Source organism: Colletotrichum chrysophilum (genome assembly GCF_026319265.1).
Source record: "Colletotrichum chrysophilum strain AFK26 chromosome Unknown scaffold_57, whole genome shotgun sequence".
In the NCBI taxonomy this organism is placed as follows: domain Eukaryota; kingdom Fungi; phylum Ascomycota; class Sordariomycetes; order Glomerellales; family Glomerellaceae; genus Colletotrichum; species Colletotrichum chrysophilum.
The window spans coordinates 272166-289681 of NW_026517344.1; the positions used below are offsets into that span (position 1 = coordinate 272166).

The following is a 17516-nucleotide window of genomic DNA, read 5'->3' on the forward strand; positions in this document are numbered from 1 at the left end:
CTAATTGGGTTTTAATTGGCCCATGTATCCATCTGATCATGGAAGCCTGCGGCGCTTGACGATGCAGTTGCTGGGACGAAACGCTACACCCGACTCGAAGAGACGGACGGCTGGAGGCTCAGTTTCCGTCCTACTCCGTCCCACAACGTCATCCAACAACCATGCCATCCGTACTCACCTTCACGTTTCCCAAGTAAAATCCTTCTTTTTGCGCCTGAGCCCATTCGGCTTTCAGAACTTCTGCCCGTCGCGTGTTCCGCGGGACGAACCGAGCCTTGAACGGTTTGGGCAGAGTATTGACCCCCGGCTCATATGCATCATCTGAGAGATCTACGGGGATTTGGTTTCCACTTGGATCTAGTGCCGGCTCGATCTTGAAAGCCCAGAGGATCTTGGCAAGCGTTACAAACAGACTATTCTCTGCCAGATGCATCCCAGGGCAAATGCGCCGGCCGCCGCCAAAGTCGAAATGGTCGCGTCCTTTGGCGTCTCCTTGGGCGGCATAGAAGCCTGCTTTCTCCGGATAAGATAAGTATCGCGACGGATCGAAGGCTTCTGGGTTGTCCCATTTTTCTGAACTGTAATGGAGGACATATTGTGGGATAGCGACCACAGTGTTCTTGGGGATAAAATAGTCTTTGTAGAAAATGTCCGCGGTCGTGTAATGGGGACTTCCAATATTCGTGACAAGTCGGATGCGAAGGATTTCCTTGCCCATGGCTCGGATGTATGGCAAATCAGCCTCATCAGAGAAAGTGGGAGATCGATCGTCTCCAACAACTTTCGTGAGCTCAGCGTTTGCTGTGTCCTGGACGCCTGGATGGGCTGACAAATATAAAATTGCACTGTTGAGTGCAGATGAAGTGGTCTCTGAGCCTGCTTCAATCATTGCTAGAGGGTAGTGAAAAGGTTAGCCACACGAAACTGCCTCTTGTTCTTGATGCGGACGCGGAAGTCGATACTTACATCCTGCCACGAAGCCAGCCTGAACATCGCTGATTCCAAGTTTCTCAAAATCTGTCTCTATGAAGTGCTTCACGAAACACTCGGGAGCTTTCTTCTGATTTACAGCAGATTTCAATTCATCCCAGTAGCGCATCCACGTCTTTTTCTGCCGGTTGTATGCCGCAATAGCGCTCGGCCTCCACCACTGTAGGCATGATGGAATCTGGGCAAGTGGTGGGAATAAGTCGGCTACGAACCCACCAGGCTCTGCTGCCTCAGAGAAGTCTTTCAGAAGTTGGTATATCTCTCGCATATCGTCGCAGTCCTGCTCCATCAGTCAGTACTAGATTTTGGGAGATTCCAATGAAGCGACTTGTCTAACCCATGCTGGAACTCGTCGACCATATGTACTTGTCAACACGACAGAGGTCGTGTATCTGCGAACATGCAAGTAAAAGCTTTCTTGATCATCGTTGCCGGTTGCAAGGTCGAAAAGCAACTGCTTCGCCTCAAAATCTTGCGACGGTTTGTAAGTCTCCGATGCTTTCGGTGTCAGCAGCTTGTGAACAATGGTTCTCAGTTGCCTCCACTTTGTGCCATATGTCAGGAGAAGCAGCCGGTTTTCCCCAGAAAGGAGGTCGGATACGACCGGCATCGGCATCCTGCCTGACGTTTTTGCAGATTGCTTGTCGAATATTTCTCGAACCGCTTCAGGGCTGTTGACGAAGACCCAGTTCTCCCAGCCAAGCCTGATCTTGAAAAGCTCGCCATTTTCGCTGGCCCATTTCTGGAGTTGACGTTGCGGCGCTTTCCCCAGTTGATGGGTGTTACCGATTAGAGGCAATCCCCTTGGCCCGGGAACTGGTTTGTAGTCTTTTGGAGGGCGAGAGTTTCTGTAAGAAATAATGCTGAACAATAAACATGCAATCAAGGGTAAGACAACAAATAGAATAAATGCCATGGCGACAGAGTTTGGCTTTCCTGCAGCAAGGAATGTTGGTGAAACTCAATCTTTTGGATGCAAAGCAGCATGGCCAGTAGCATTTCGGGCTTGTGCGTTTGATAAATCCAGCCTCAGTCTCATTACAGAATACGGTCGCCCGCAGCGCCCACATTCGTTACACTTCGCTCCGTCAGACCCCCCACGCAAGTAGAATGGAGTCCCGCGGCGTTTGTTCGTGTCAGAGTCCACCAGGCTTGGAGCTGTCACGATGGACGGACCCCACACCAATTGCAGAGCTCAATTGCCGGGCTGTCAGTGTGCATGTGGAGTAAGTGCCGTAACACTCCACGTGGGGTGAACTTTTCCGTCCACAGGCATTGAAACGGTTACCAAGGAATTTGAAAGCACACTAAGAATTGCGCTATTTAGCTGGAAGGGAACACACGGTCTGAGCATTTGATCGTCAACCTCACTCATCACGGAATATCATGGCAGCCCAAGCTCTCACCCCGAAGGACTTTCAGAACGCCTTTCACTGGGCAGCGAGTCAGAAAGACGGTACCATTCCGTCTTTTGCGACCCGTCCCAATGACCCTTACAAGTACCAGCCTGGTCTCGGAAACAGCTTTGAATCTGAGGCTATTCCCGGCACCATCCCCCAGGGACAGAACAGTCCCCGAAGCATCCGATATGGTCTCTACGCCGAGCAGATCACCGCGTCTGCGTTTGTCGCGCCCCGACATGCAAACAAGAAGGCATGGCTTTACCGATCTCGACCTGCTGTAGCTCACCAGGGTTTCGTAAGTGTCATCTGTGCATCGTTGTTGGAGTTCCAGGAACACAGGATTAACGGAACTTCAGACTTCCCTGCCTGACAACAAAGACACAGAGTCAACTTTCATCCCTATTAACCCACGTGTCCACATCTCGCCCACCCAGTTGGCATGGAAGCCATACCCCATTCCTGAGGGTGAGGAAGTCGACTTTGTTGACGGACTCAAGACTGTTGCTGGTTCCGGTGACCCCACGCTGAGAGAAGGCCTTGCAACGCATGTTTTCCTTTGCAACAAGAGCATGTCAAAGAAGGCGTTCGTAAACTCCGACGGCGATTGGCTCATTGTGCCTCAACAGGGCGTGCTTGACATCCAGACTGAGTTCGGTCATTTGTATGTGCAGCCGGGAGAAATCTGCGTCATCCAACGTGGCCTCCGCTTCAAGGTCAAGGTCGAGGGACCCACCCGTGGATACATCCTCGAGATCTGGGGTTCCAACTGGGAACTCCCCGAGTTGGGTCCCCTGGGCGCAAACGGTCTGGCCAACGCCCGTGACTTTCTGCACCCCGTCGCCGCATACAAGGTCACTAAGGACGACCCGTGGGAGACCGTCTACAAGCTGGGAGGCAAGTTCTTTAAGAGCACTCAGCGCCACTGCCCATTCGACGTTATCGCCTGGCACGGCAACTACGTTCCTTATAAGTACGACCTGACCAAATTCGTCAACGTCGGATCTATATCCGTCGACCACATCGACCCGTCTATCTTCTGTGTTCTTACAGCCAAGTCTCGCGACCCAACCGCGCCATTGGCGGATTTCCTCATCTTTTCCCCTCGCTGGGACGTGGCTTCCCACACTTACCGTCCCCCCTACTACCACCGAAACTGCGCTTCCGAGCTCATGGGCCTTATCTACGGAGAGTATGGTGGACGGTCCGACGAGTTCCAGCCTGGTAGCATCTCTTTTGAGTGCGGCTTCGTCCCCCACGGAGTTGCCTACGAGCAGTTTGCTGCTGCGTCAAAGGAGGATCCTCCCGTCATGCAAATCTCTCATGGCTCCATTGCTTTCATGTTCGAGACCAGCAGAGCTCTCACTATTACTGACTGGGCATGGAACAGCAAGGAAAAGCATGAGCATGATCCTAAGATGTGGGATGACCTGGTGGACAACTTCTCAAACCATCACATCGAGATTCCCCAACAAAGCAACGGCCACAAGAACTGAGCTTCATAGTAATTTAGAGAAGTTTACTTGTTGTAGAAACTTTTTCAATCAGTCCAAAGTTTGAAACAGAGATGCGCCGGCAGTGATATGTGCAAAATGACAATTCAACAACTTACTACCATCACACGCAGCAAGGGATTTTCTGAGTATACGTATTTAGCGCAGCTTGTGATGTACCCGCTAACTGTAGACCTTACAACATCAGTTCCTGAGTAGTTGTTACTGTAATGATTGGGCGTCATTTGATAATGGCTGCATGACAGGGGATTGGCCTAGCGCTGTGTCCCTGTCGACTCCACACATTAATTATTGAAATAAGATCTGGACCATTGGACTATGAGACCTAGACAACACTTCCAGGATGGAAGTGAATTTGAAACAAACAGAGTTGTTTCCGAAGTCGGGCTGCAAACAACAGATATGTGGTCACACAACATTGTCACCGTGACGATGACAAAAAAGACAAGTCATTGGGCTCCTGAAGGGATTGCATAGATTGTCTACCTCTAGGATATAAATCTACAATGAACCCAAACACAGCCTGGGCTGAACAAAATAAAACGCTAATTCCGCAACATCGATAAGAGCATGACTCCCAGACTAGCCAGTGCAGCACTGGTGGTCGCAGCGCTCCGCCTAAACCAGAATGTTAGTGATGTATGTATGAGAAGGTTCGGTGGGGAAGCTTACGGTGCCGACAGTGGTCTTGGAAGGACCAAGAGAACGCTCGAAGCCCTTGGCTTTGCAGATCTTGTTGAGCTCTTCAGCAACGCCATCGGCGAAGCAGAGGCAGGCGGAGCCGGAGCAGTATGTCAGAGTCTCAGAGCACCTTTGACCCATGACGCCAGCTGCAAGCAGCGTGAAAAGAAATTTTGTAAGCTGCATGTTGCAGATTCTGTCAAAGTATTGATGTGTGAGTGAGGAGTTGCTGATGGGATGAAGAGAAAATCGGTAAGATGAGTGCGAATACTGGGCCATTTATAAATACAGCGCCATCAACCCATTCTGCCCATTCTAGAAGCCTTCGGACTAAGAGTCCATGGCAGTAGAGTTGTGAATGATGCTTAATTGATGGGGCCCAGGAGTCTGGTCCCGGCGGCCGTACCGGGGAAGGATGACCCCAGAGTCCTGACTCGCAAACCATCTGAAGCAACTGCGGCAGGACTCCGTGGGGTTGTTCCGAGACTCGTCCCAAGAGACGATCTGAGACACAAGACATCTCGTGCAGCAGATCATGTTCGTCTGACCAGGTGAATATTCTGTCAAGTGCCAATCCGCACATTTTCGACCGAACTCTCTGCTTGCATCTCACTCGACGGTTCACTCGTGAGAAAAGACGATGCCAACCCTCAAGTTCAAGCTTGGTAATTGTGCATGCGATTGAGCACAGCGCAGCAATACAGTTTCCACAGTTTTTAATGATGTAGAAACAATTGCAACACCGCTTGTTCGCGTCTACCTTCCCAATTGCGACTTTACCCCATTGCAGTTTCATATACATGGCGGTCAAGTAGTACTAACCGAACATTTCGGTGCGCCGAAATGTCCGACCACACTTGGTTCTGAATCGATCTGATCTGAACCACGAGAAATAAAGTTTGCCAAGATTGCGATCTTCAGACAAGTCGAGTACTCGACACAGCTGTCGTCTATTTCATCGTCTTTTCCATGATGCCAAGGTATTTGACTCCGCTAGTCGTCCCAGGCGCGCGGAGCTATCCGTGTGGGATGTGGGCGGCCATCAACTTGACAATGACTCAAGAGACGTGCAACACGCGCATAAGTCAGGGGGTTCAGGCGAGGAGTTCCAGAATCCATCAAAACTCGTAACTTGACCGCCTTATCTCTACGGAACCGGTGGTTTTGGAAGTCCGAAACTAGACATTGGTCGCGTTGATACGCTTCGCGAGTGGATCGCGCGAACCTCAGCCCCAAACTTTGTTCTAAATGGATGACAACGGTCATTGATAGTTGGCCAGGTCTCAAAGAAAATGAACATAGTAACCCATCATAATTTGCATCCGGTACCAGAGTGGTATTCGAGCCACTCTAAGAGCCACCTTTTACGGGCGTCAATGGTCTTTCTATTTGAGATATGTGTCGAAAACATAATATGTAGCAAGCGATGGTCGCGGCACCTTGGTCCCTCAACTCTATAACTCTAATCAATCTCCACCGTGAACTAGCACGCTGCGGTTCTTGTCCTGCGTCGAGATGGGGACATCAAGTGCAGGGTTACCCTGGAAGAAGTTGACCGGCTTGAGCCCTACCATCATCTTCTCACACGGCATGACTGGCCAATCCTCGATGCGCGGGTTATGCGTCGAGCCAAACGTGTGCCAGACGACAATGTCCTCATTGCGGACTGAAGACAGGCTCTCTTCCTTCCGCTGCTTGATCCAAGATGCGATGCCCTCTCCGCCGGAGGATTGCATCGTGAACCTGCCGGCGGGGAAGAGCTCTTCATCCTGGTGACGCGTCACCCAGACGGCGTGGGAAGTATACTCGGAGCGCTTGCCGTGCCATGAGTTCGGATGAGCCAGAAGTAGCTGGCTGTAGTGCGGTAACAACTTGAAGCCGACTGGGGTGCCCGTGGTTGGGTTGGTGACTCCCTCATTGACAATCTTGAAAGTTCGGTTCGTGTTGAAATCCAGATCGAGCCCAGCCTCTTCTTTGACGTACTCCGACTTAGTGGTGTAGCCTACACCGAAGGGGTTATACTCATCCGAGTCTCCAGCATATGGAATAGGCTGGGATTCTTCGACAACGAGCGAATTCTTATGCCCGTCGATAGCCGGGTCGATCCTCAGGCAAAAGATGTGCTGGTGGTAAGGGGCCAGAACACCCGGCGCCACAACCGTGCCCCACGGCACCTTGGCATCGATATCTATGGGCGCCGTCGACATGATTCCTGTTGCCCGAACTTCGTAAAAGATGGAACCATCCTGCTGGAAGTAGAAGAGAAAGATGTACTCGTAATTGCTGACTGTGATGATAGTCTGCAGCACGAGTACACGTGATCTCGTCACGACGGCATTCCCTGTACAGAAGTTGGTATGCTTCCACAAGATGCCATCGTCGATCTCATGACAGCAAATCACGTTAGGCATTTTGAGAGGCTCTCCTGAGGAGGTGCTGAGCCATCCGTCAAAATACTTGATGTGGCCCAGACAATCGCATCCCAGCTTGAGGTTGTTGGCGTTGATTCCCGCACCGTCATTGCCCAAGTCGAAAGCTGCTTTTCTCGGGTAGGGACAACGTGGGTCGCCGTAAGGCACAAACATCTCCGAGAGGGACAGGCGATAAAACAGGCTACGACCTTCGAAGCGAACGTCGTGTAGAGTCATGCCTTCTCGATAGTTGAAGCCAACTCTCATGGTCCATTTCTCCCATGAAATGTGATTTCCATCAATGCTGAACGAGGGTCCTTCCGGCTGAGAGACATGATAAGGCTTCGTTGTTGTCCTTCGTTCCCGAACAAAGTCTGGATGGTACTCGCTGTCGGAATGAATCTTTCGACGATCGAACTCTAGCTTTTCTTCATGGATCTTGTCATGTTCTCCAGACGGGAGCCGGTATATCTTGACAACCTCAAGCGAGTTCGAGACCTCGGCACAGATATCGAGCGGATAAGCGTAGTAGTTGGCGTCGGGATTGTCTGAAAGACGCATGTAGAACCATGCCTACGAAAGGTCAGTTTCCTTCAGCCGAGATGCCTGACTCTGAGACTCACCATAGTCCATCGATCCTTCATGTCCTTCATTCCATCAGTAGCGTATGCCCAAGGCTCAACAACCACCGTCGCTCCCTCGGGAAGCTTCAGCGTCTCAATCTCTTGCTGAATCCTAGAGTCCGCCAGACACGCTGCCGCAACTTGGGCCATGAACTCGGTGTCAATGAACGAGTGTTTACCTGGAAGGGGTGCCTTGGACATGATTGTGGCTGCATTCAGATCAATCATGACTTCATGCAACGTCTTGCCGATGTAGGCCTGAACTCTAGCCCGTCGTACTGGATGTGCCAAAGCCTTATCGCCCGCTTGCTGGCCATCGAGGAACGCTGTCATCTCCTTCTTAGGAGGCTCAGCCAGTGAGATGGCTCTGAAGAAGACCTGCTCATTCTGAACCGATCTCCGGATGATGTCGGCCGCCTGCGCGCGAGACGAAAGTCAATTCACCAGAACTCATTCTTTTCAAGTCACCATTTGCTGGCACACGTACAGTGCTTATCTCTTCCGGATAGAGAGGATCAAGGGGATGAGGTCTGACGCCGGTCCCGCCTTGAATGTCCTGCGCGTCGCCCATTATCTTTGAGAATTGTAGATGTAGAGTAGGCGCTTTTGAATTCTGTCAGAATCATGGAAGACCGAGAGCAGAAACACAGACTGCACCTGTCGTCATCCCGCGGGGCTTTTAAGCCCGCAGCCTGCCGCCGAGAGCGGCATTGTGACTAAGATTTCGGCATGATAAGGCCGAGGATTCGGAGAGATAGGACGCCCCCGCACGCCCGGACTGCATCATCGTCCCCGAAGGGTATCTGGAGCCTTGAAAGTGGAGAAGCGGACCCGGCGCCGTTCCGCTAAGGTAAGGAATTGTCGAGCAAGGAAGCCGGCTTCTCCGATAGTCGGGTCTTCTCTCCGTAGAATGGGGGGAATCTGGTCGGCCGCTGGTCATCGGATACGACATGGAACTTGGTAAGGCGCAAATGACAGCCTCCATGCTCCAACTGCCGTGAAACACCGACTGCACCCGCTGCAAGCCGCGCCGCGCCAAGTATTTGTATGCGCTGTATCACATGAGTAATGAAAGCCATTTTGGCCTTCTCGCTGTGAATTCTAACCAAATGCCCGCCATGCCGCCAGTCCCTAGGTCAAGCGCCTTGGTTTATAAACAATTTCCCATAGCCTACATTAGCCAACTTTTACGAAATGTAAGCCCTAACCATGAGTCTTGTGCGCATTTCCACGCTGGCAACCCTTCCGAAAACAGATGATCAAATCCTAGTTCTAAATGTAAACCAGCCACCGACTAGCAAAGATCGCCCAGCAAAGTATGAGACTCCGCCCAGGAAAAGAACAGCCACGTAGAAGCCAGACAGAGCAGTTCCGCCCATAGACTCCAACATCTGTCCGCCGATGGGCACGGTAATCAAAAGCGAGAAACTGACAACAAAGTTCATGGTGCCTGATTGAAATATCAGCGGAATAGCTCGAGGAATGGCATAGTTAAGGGTGAATCTTACCAAGGTATCTTCCGTAGTCCTTCGGATCACATGTCTTTGCGATGCACACTATGAAACACTGCATCAGTCTTGGGTCTTCTGGAGCACATTCGGAAACGGTCTCTTACCAGGCGTGATTGAAAGGAAGGATCCAGAACCGATACCCCAAAGTGCAGAAAAGGCATACAACGCTCCGATGTGTTTCGTTCCGAATGGGACCAGAATGATTGCAGTGAAACTGACTGTGAACAAAATCATAAAGAGCAGTACATTAAGATGGCCAAGTCGGTCGCCGGCCATGCCTGAAACGATACGACCTAAGCAGGAACATCCGTTGAGAATGGCAATGAGAGAGAACCCAATGCTGGACGGGAAGCCAGCGACTATGGCAAAGGTGGGCAGAAGACCGGTGATACCAAAAAGGACAAATTCCAGTAGAAAGAGACCCATAGTCATGAAGTCGAATGGAGGACTTTTGAACGCCGAGAAGTTCAGAGTGGCACCCTTACCCCCTAGGGGAGCAGAGGATGAAGATGCAGTCAAAGTGGGAAATGGAAGGAAGCAAATCACCCCCAATACCATGATGCCGAGGACGAGGAAACCTGTCGCTCGCATGGTCCATTGCCATCCGAGTTTGGGAAGAAGGGAACGGAACATCATTGATAGGGTGACGCCACCGAACGATGACCCAGAGAGAGCCATACCCATGGCAAGCCCACGACGGCGGCTAAACAGTTTGCCGATGACGGCCATGGCAACGGTGGAAGTGAGCGCACTGCTGATGCCGCCCAAGACTCCGAGGCAGAGTATGAAGTGCCAGTACTCTGTGCACTCGCCCAGGAGGAAGAACAACGGAACAAGAGTAGCTGCGGAGATGGGCGCTAGGAGTCTCGTGCCATAGGCGTCCATGAGCGGGCCGGCCTGGATGCCGAGAAGGAGACCTAGAGAGGTGAAGATGCCGCTAATCCATCCGAGATCACGAGCTGTGTAGTCGCTCAGCTGATTCAATTGAAGATACGACTGCACCGTCCCAACGGACTGCATGAATCCTGAATACCATCAGCAAATCGCATATTTTGGGGAAGAAGCCGCATGCGAGATAAGGGATTGCTGCACATACCATAGCTCGGGTAGAGGAACATGAACGACCCGACAACGCATACCCATGCCAGCGGGCTGGACTCGGGATCTCGTTGACTGGAACCGGACAGTACGCTCGGAGGAGTCCCGAGCTCAATCACCTCCGGCGGAGGAGGAGCCGATGTTGGAGCAGACGTCGGCCGCGCTTGTTCCTCAGAGTTGCCCATTTCTACTCAACGCGCGCGGCACTCAGATTAAGCTCAGTCGGGAATATTCCTGGTGTCCACCATTGCCTCAGAGTGTGGCTTTACACATGTTCTGACTTCTTATATATGGTCACCGATGGACTGGCCGAGAACGGCATCTGGTAAGAGTCATATGTGCATCTAGATTACGCGATCCAACCTTTGTGTCTCAAGTTGGAGAAGACATGTGGGGCACGCCTTGCACTTGACATATGTACTACGCAGTACACCTAGTTGTTAGATAGTCTAGGCCCGCCTGATAACTCTATCACAATCTTTTTTGGGTTACTCCACGTCCGATTGACGGAGATGGTTGGAGTAAGGCGTGACTTGGCTGCAGTTGCACCGGGGGAAAAGCCAGCTAAATGGGGAAGGTTTGGGCGGGGAACTATGCCCGCGGCGACTTGTCATGACACGTGGGACCGGATGACCGGGTAGATATCAACAAAGGACCGGAAGTCGCAACTGGAGACAACATGCGGTGTGCAAAATATGTATGTGCTGCTGTGGTATAGTCACAGGTTGTGAAATATTTACAGGTAAGAAGCCTCGACCAGGAAACCGACGGTGAACTTGGAGTGGCGCAGGATGGCGGGCCACATGATAGTGTCGTAGGACTACGGCATGTTAGAGACAATATTCTGATTCCTCGAGACTACTCAACACTTACGTCTGAAGGGCTGTGGATGTAAGGGCTGGAGGTGTCAATGGGCTCGTCGCAGACATAGGCAGCGGCTGTATACAACTGTCAGTACTAGCTCTCACATATACTACTGCATGTCGGTGAAACTCACGGAAGCCGTTGGAGCGGGCGCTAGCGTGGTCGGAGCATCCGTAGCCGCAGGAGTCGCTGGTCGGCGTGCTGCCGGTGTACTGGGTAGCGACGAGGCGGACGTAGGAGGTCAAGGAAGAGTCGACGTAGTCGGTGTAGACGGAGACCTTCCCGGAGGGTGAGTAGCCGGCCATATCCTGGTTAACAACGGCGAGAACGGTCTTTCCGGCGGACTTGTAGTTGGCGAAGACAGCCTGCGATCCGAGGAGACCGCCCTCCTCTCCGGCGTAGAAGTGGAACTCGAGGGTGTTCTGGGGCTTGAAGCCGGCGTTGGCGAGGACGCGCAGGGCCTCGAGGATGACGACGACACCGGAGCCGTTGTCGTCGGCACCGGGGCCACGGGCAGTGGAGGAACCGCCGGTGGAATCGAAGTGGGCGCTGACAATCACTGCGCTTTGTTAGCATGAAAGATCTGATGCTGGCATCATTGAAGCAGCGTACCGATGTCAGAGCTGGTTCCGGGGATCTTGGCGATGATGGAAGGCTGGCTGAAGGAGTGGGTGAACTGCGACACCGTGATGGCGGAGTTGGCCGCGGCGACGGACTTGACCTGGTTGAACAACCAGGTGGCCGCCTCAGTGCCGTAGGAAGAACGGTAGTAGCGGTTGTAGAAGCTGCGAATGTGGATTAGTATCACTGGGAGGACAACATGAGGACTCAAACACTTACTCGGTCAACGTCTTGAGCCAAGTCTGGGGGTTGGTGTTGGAGACAGACGAAATCAGGGAGTTGGCCTCGGTGATGTGGGTCAGGGTCGTAGGGTAGGTAGACTGTCTCGTGGCCAGCTCGGCCTCAGGCGGGGTGGACAGAGCAGTGAGGACCTCGGGATCCTTGATACAAGTCAGTAAACAGTCAGAAATGGCCGTGTGAAGTCTCTCACGGTGATATCGGTGATGTCAATAAAGCCGATGTGCTTGTTGACGTAGTTCTCGATCTTCTGCTCGTCGGTGACCCAGGTGCCGGGGTCGGTCTCGGACGTCTTGATCAGGCGGAGCGCAGGGTCAATCGCGATCTTGTCGGTGGCCGGGGAAGCCAGCGCGAGCCTCGAAGAGGCCGCGAGAATGGCGAGGGCGGAGTTCAGATGCATTGTCCTGGTGTTGAAGGGCGCGTCCGGGGTGTGATGGCAGATGCAGGCAGAGGCGACGACAGCGAGAGCAACTTTTTCAAGCCATGAAGAAAGGCTGGGCGGCGACAGCGCCCCTTTAAGAACACAAAATGCCCTCACGAGACTGCCGCGCGACCTGGCGTCATTGTCTTCGGGATGTGGAGGATCGTTCTGCAGGGCGGCTGGACCCGTTACCCCAAACAGGCATCTCAACCAGCTGCGGTCTCCTCCGCCATTGCGCTCTATATTGGCCCCGACGAGCAAAGAGGCAGTTCGTTCATATTGCCCTCGGAGCAATGGCTAGCATGCGGCAGGAGATTTAAGCTTATCATGATCGCCAAGCCCGACTGAGCTTAGGGAGCTGCCAAACCCAGCTAGGCCCGGCTGTTCGATGCCACCCTACCCGGTAGTCCCGCAACCCCAACCGGGCAACTTGGCGATGCCATTGGGCGTTGCTGGGGCCGATGTGGTAAGTGTAATGTCGCTGAGCACGATATTTGTTCTTGGCAAAGTCCACTGGTCGGACCAGCGCGGCCACTCACTGCTGTTTGTTCCAGCCAGCTTCCTCTTCGCTGTTGTGAATGGGCTTCTTTCCCACCAAGCGGTCAATTGAATTGAATGTCGTTGAGATATTTTTGGAAATGCTTCGACAGACTTTCGTCGCTTCCTCCGTAGTCTTTTCAAACTGGGAATCGTTCACGGTCTTTCCAGTCCTTCAGCTCTATTGCCAAGACAATACTTCTCCGCCATTTGACGAGGATTTTATCTCCTACCATTTGAGCTCAGCTAGATCCAATTTGTGGGGGCTTACGCCAATGCGAGGAAAAACAAAACTATTTATGCTTCTTTCTATGCCTGCCAAGCATCGATGCTGCTGTCTAATTGTTGGTCGTGCTTAGGGTCAGCATGCTGATCAGTTTGGGTCTAGCTATGGTGACATGATTTTGCCAGGGGTGGTTGATGGGCTAATGCCTCGAACGCAGACTACGTATTCGGATCAGACGCAATCAGGGCCGACTATGACGACTCGCACACCGAAGCTGGGTGGAGGGCGGGGAGACAGAGGCCAGTCGGCAGCCTCGAAGCCATTGACGGATGTTTGAGGGTGTTATTAGCGTGGCAGTAGACATTTTGAGACAAACCCACGTTTGTGTGTTTCCGTTCATCAAGATTGAACGTGGACTTGAGTTTTGTTCGCTGAGAACCTTATGTGAATACTGTGCTGAGGCCTACTCTTATTGGCTCACTATGTAATGCCATCTAAAACACTGCAGCAATAATGGAGTTCGATGCGACGTTTAGCATTGAATTGCCATATTTTGCATTGTCCCGGTTGTGTCGCAGTTGACGATCCATGGCAAAGAATGGCATTTGAGGGGTGCTGTGATTGCCACCTTTTATGATATTTCATCCTCGAAATTCATTATTGGGTTGCGTTGAATGCCCCTAGACCTTGATAGGCAGTCTAGTACCGAGTCTGTGATGGTGTTCTTTAGCATCAGTAGCCTTAGTCACAAATCTGTCCAATCAACATGGCTCCAACACTGCGCTCCGTCGTCTCAGTGACGAGATGCACAGGAACTACAACATCTTACGTGACACCTGCATTTGGGATATATAAAGAAGGCATGGTATCTGGGTCATTGCTCACTTTGGGCTATTAACTGCCGAAGGTCAAACATTGAACGCGTGCTCTGGACGCTTTTCAGGGGCGTCTTGTCTTCCCTATTCACGGTACAAGTGGCTTGATATACAGCTTTCACTTAACTTATGCTGCGGGAAATGTGCCGATCTTCTGCATCTGAAGTTCCAAATTCAGCTGCCGATCAGGCCCTTGGGTAGGAGCCTGACGATTTAATATTTTGTCAATAGAATAACCTCCCCGAGGAAGATTTCTCAGACGGATGAACTCAACACCCAATACGGGGTCATTGACTTGAACAGGCCTTGTCTTATAGACAGAACAAGACCTAGTCCGACTAGTGGTACTATTTGCGTCTGAATCAAAGTACCCATGGCATTTAGGTTATGACTTGGACAGAGGCCTTGGGTTCCTCGTAAAAGCCAGGGATATTCAGCGTGGTCTCAACTGTACGCGGAACTAAGACGCAGCTGCCCAACCCGGTCGGTCATCAATGTTGTCCAATATATGGTTAGAAGCCAAACACATTGTTTTTTCCTGGCCATCAGATGTGCATATAGTACTCAGCTGCACGGAGCTGTGTGTTGTGCCATCAATGCAGATCGTACGTCTGTCACAACCTTCCCATAAGAATCATTAACGGCAGACCTGAATGCCAGGCAGATGGCTCCCGAACAACCATATTTTGCATCTTACATCTGACTGAAGCTAGATACTGCTACGTTCAAAGCTGATCTTCAGCCGCCTGCGAAAGGGCGCACCCCCTTAATTACTCACCGAAGCGCAACTCTGAAAGTCACACATCTAATCATCACTAAGCCAGGTCACACCTCCCGCAACGACCTGGTAAATCGCCCCATTCGGCGACATCTGCGTCGGCGCCACATTATTATTATACCGCCCCCCAGCCCCCGCCCGGATCCGCCAGACAACCTCTCCGGTCCGGAAGTCGATCGCCGTGAAGTACCACACATACAGCCCCCTGCCCGCGAGCTCTTCGTCCTGCGTGTAGGAGTACACGAGCCCGTTCGCCGTCGACAGGCTCAGGACGCTCGTCGAGCGCACATCCAGCGCCCAGCGCACCGCGCAGCTCCCGTCCGCAGCGACGTCCACGCGCGTGATCCCCGGCGCCAGCGGCGCGAAGTCGTTGAACGCCCCGTTGACGTCCCCCGCCGCGCCGAGGTCCTGCAGCTCCGGCGCGCCGTGGTTGTTGTTCACTAGCACGCTGTACGTCGACCCGTCAAAGTAGCCGACCATGGCGTTCTCGTTCGCGCTGCCGTTGGGCTGGAACAGCGGGACTGCGCAGACCAGCGGCGGCTGGCCGTCTGCGAGGCCACCTGCGCTGGCATCGACTTGGCTGTATATCAGCAGGTTGACTTGCAAGTCGGCGTTGTCGGTGATGGCGACGTATCTGTCTCCGATGAGGGCCGGTGTCGATCCGGAGCCTTGCGAGAAGCCGCCGGGCTTGGGAGCGCTGCCCGCGTCGTAGGTTGTGTTCCACAGAGCCTTGATGTGCCCGTCACTTGCATCCGCGCGGAAAGCGAACATGTGGCCGACGGTGCTTCGTGCGGTGTCGGACGCGAGAGGTCCGGTGTTGAGGTAGACTGTCCTTCCGCTTACGGCGATCGAGTTTTCGATTCGTTGGCCGTCGATGGCGATGGTGTGGACTGTTCCGTTGGGGGTGATGTACCCGAGACGTGAGGAGTCTTCGGCGGTGCCGGTGGTCATGAGAGCGACTGATGTGAACCATATGTTCTCGTCCTCGTCGAGATAGCTGCTCACGACACCATGACCTTGAGGGAGGACGGCAGTGAGGTCAATGTCTCGGACCTGGTTGAACGTCGTGGAGTTTGTCCCATCAACACGCTCGACTTGGAAAATGTGCCTCTCCATCGTCGGCAGAATGACCATGTCTCCGGAAACTGCGGCGTAGGGAGACAGCAGGGTCTGGCTTTCAGGGGCCCAGGATCCCAGCATGTCCATGGAGTCCGGATCAAATGCCGCGATGCAGAAGTAGGGCTCCGCGGCATCGGTGCAGACGGAGCGCGCCGTGAGGCGGTTGTCGCCATGCCAGTACTGGGCAGAAATGGCAACAGAGCGACTGGAGACGTTTGGCGATGTGCCGAGGGGGCCGTTCCAGTCGTTGGTTCTGGTGTTGCCGCCGTCCTGGTGAAAGCCAACAACATCTGGGATGTAACGAGTCTTCTTTGAGAGAGCTTGAATTTGAGCAGGAGCTCCGATGAAGAACTCGGCGGTGACGTTCTGGCTTTCGAGGACTACTCCAGTGTCTTCCAGCGGTGATGGTGAAGCCTGAGACTGTTAGATTATACTGTCGATATCACTTCCCGCAGGGTACACACATGGGAGACTTACAAATTGGCCAGCGACGGAATGGAAGTAGGACGCCGACGCCAGGAGAGCAATACTGAATCTGGTAGAGACACTCATCATGAAGTTTTGTAACTGTGACTGCGAGCTTGAAGATGAGTGTTTGTGTTTGATAGTCAATGTACCCAGAGGTCTCTCTTTATAAAGATTCCTTCGAGCTTCTCATTGAAAGTCGCTGGGTTGACCGATACGGCTTTCACTGAGAAAATCAGGTCAAATTGAGGCTTTGAATTCTTGGCATCGCTACGCTTGAGCCAATTTCTCCAATTTCCGCGCCGCGAGCTTCCAGGCGGGAAACTAAGCCACTCGCCTCGCATTCGTATTTGACGAATGCCGGGGCTCGTTTATCTTCTTTCACATCCCGGATTCAATCGTCGCCTTGCCAGATGTCCGATTTCTAGTATACGCTATCGTAAATCGCTCGCTCAGACGAGGTTACAACCCGTCCCCGAAACGGGCTGCTCAAAGATGCCGTTAGCCCGAATAACTCGTCGTATGGGATCGGCATCTCATTGCTTGCGAGAAGAGAAGGGCCGAATTTTTGGTGTTGATAAACGTACAGAGAGGATGCTTGGACATTAGAAGCTTTCCCCGAGGACTCCGTTACGTTGTAGGCCCCCAGTCAGTCGGTTCTGCAGGTTGTCGACATCAATGTAAATGATGTTAAGCTTGTATAAGATAGAAGTGGCGAGACCATCAAACGTCGTCAGAACAATGCAAGGAAAGGCTCTTTCCGTCAAGATTTGCTCTTCAAGCCTTGGATTCGACATACTGAGCAGAAGTACGCATTTGTAATTCCTCGGTCATAAGTGGGGAGATCCCGAGTGTCAGCGCTCTATGATTGCTTCAACCGATATGCCAACAGACTTTTCTAACATACGCAGTCTCGCCTTCTCACGCCGGTTACATTATACCAATCGTTGCACTTACATAAAACCAACATCCTCAAAAGCGTCCCTCCTCTCCCTCCCCAACCACCCCCCTCAAAAACTCAACAACAACCCCATACGCCTCCTCCCTCGCCCTCCCCTCCTCCTCCCCCTCCATCTTATCAAACCCGTGCCCAACCCCTTCACACCTCTTCACAACAACCCTCCTCCCCCCCCCCCCCCCCCCCC

The 17516-nt window shown here is 52.6% G+C and overlaps 7 protein-coding genes across 7 annotated transcripts; 1 reads left to right on the forward strand and 6 right to left on the reverse strand.

The window, feature by feature from the left end:
- Positions 1-148: 148 nt before the first annotated feature.
- On the reverse strand, positions 149-993 carry COL26b_007229 (uncharacterized protein; the record flags this gene model as incomplete). Its single annotated transcript, XM_053180027.1, has 2 exons — positions 149-816; positions 921-993. The coding sequence occupies 2 exons, from the start codon at positions 991-993 to the stop codon at positions 149-151; spliced, it is 741 nt and encodes a 246-aa protein (XP_053036089.1).
- A 1383-nt stretch (positions 994-2376) lies between these two features.
- COL26b_007230 (uncharacterized protein) lies at positions 2377-3886 on the forward strand (the record flags this gene model as incomplete). Its single annotated transcript, XM_053180028.1, has 2 exons — positions 2377-2688; positions 2750-3886. 2 exons carry the CDS (start codon positions 2377-2379, stop codon positions 3884-3886), a joined length of 1449 nt encoding a protein of 482 aa, XP_053036090.1.
- A 600-nt stretch (positions 3887-4486) lies between these two features.
- COL26b_007231 (uncharacterized protein) lies at positions 4487-4771 on the reverse strand (the record flags this gene model as incomplete). Its single annotated transcript, XM_053180029.1, has 2 exons — positions 4487-4522; positions 4577-4771. The coding sequence occupies 2 exons, from the start codon at positions 4769-4771 to the stop codon at positions 4487-4489; spliced, it is 231 nt and encodes a 76-aa protein (XP_053036091.1).
- Positions 4772-6051: 1280 nt separating this feature from the next.
- Positions 6052-8190, reverse strand: COL26b_007232 (uncharacterized protein; the record flags this gene model as incomplete). The annotated part of the gene is made up of 3 exons (XM_053180030.1): positions 6052-7569; positions 7620-8036; positions 8107-8190. The coding sequence occupies 3 exons, from the start codon at positions 8188-8190 to the stop codon at positions 6052-6054; spliced, it is 2019 nt and encodes a 672-aa protein (XP_053036092.1).
- Positions 8191-9597: 1407 nt separating this feature from the next.
- On the reverse strand, positions 9598-10413 carry COL26b_007233 (uncharacterized protein; the record flags this gene model as incomplete). The annotated part of the gene is made up of 3 exons (XM_053180031.1): positions 9598-9618; positions 9677-10155; positions 10227-10413. 3 exons carry the CDS (start codon positions 10411-10413, stop codon positions 9598-9600), a joined length of 687 nt encoding a protein of 228 aa, XP_053036093.1.
- Positions 10414-10964: 551 nt separating this feature from the next.
- COL26b_007234 (uncharacterized protein) lies at positions 10965-12350 on the reverse strand (the record flags this gene model as incomplete). The annotated part of the gene is made up of 6 exons (XM_053180032.1): positions 10965-11048; positions 11102-11166; positions 11226-11651; positions 11705-11877; positions 11933-12093; positions 12144-12350. The coding sequence occupies 6 exons, from the start codon at positions 12348-12350 to the stop codon at positions 10965-10967; spliced, it is 1116 nt and encodes a 371-aa protein (XP_053036094.1).
- A 2464-nt stretch (positions 12351-14814) lies between these two features.
- Positions 14815-16458, reverse strand: COL26b_007235 (uncharacterized protein; the record flags this gene model as incomplete). The annotated part of the gene is made up of 2 exons (XM_053180033.1): positions 14815-16320; positions 16384-16458. 2 exons carry the CDS (start codon positions 16456-16458, stop codon positions 14815-14817), a joined length of 1581 nt encoding a protein of 526 aa, XP_053036095.1.
- Positions 16459-17516: the final 1058 nt, after the last annotated feature.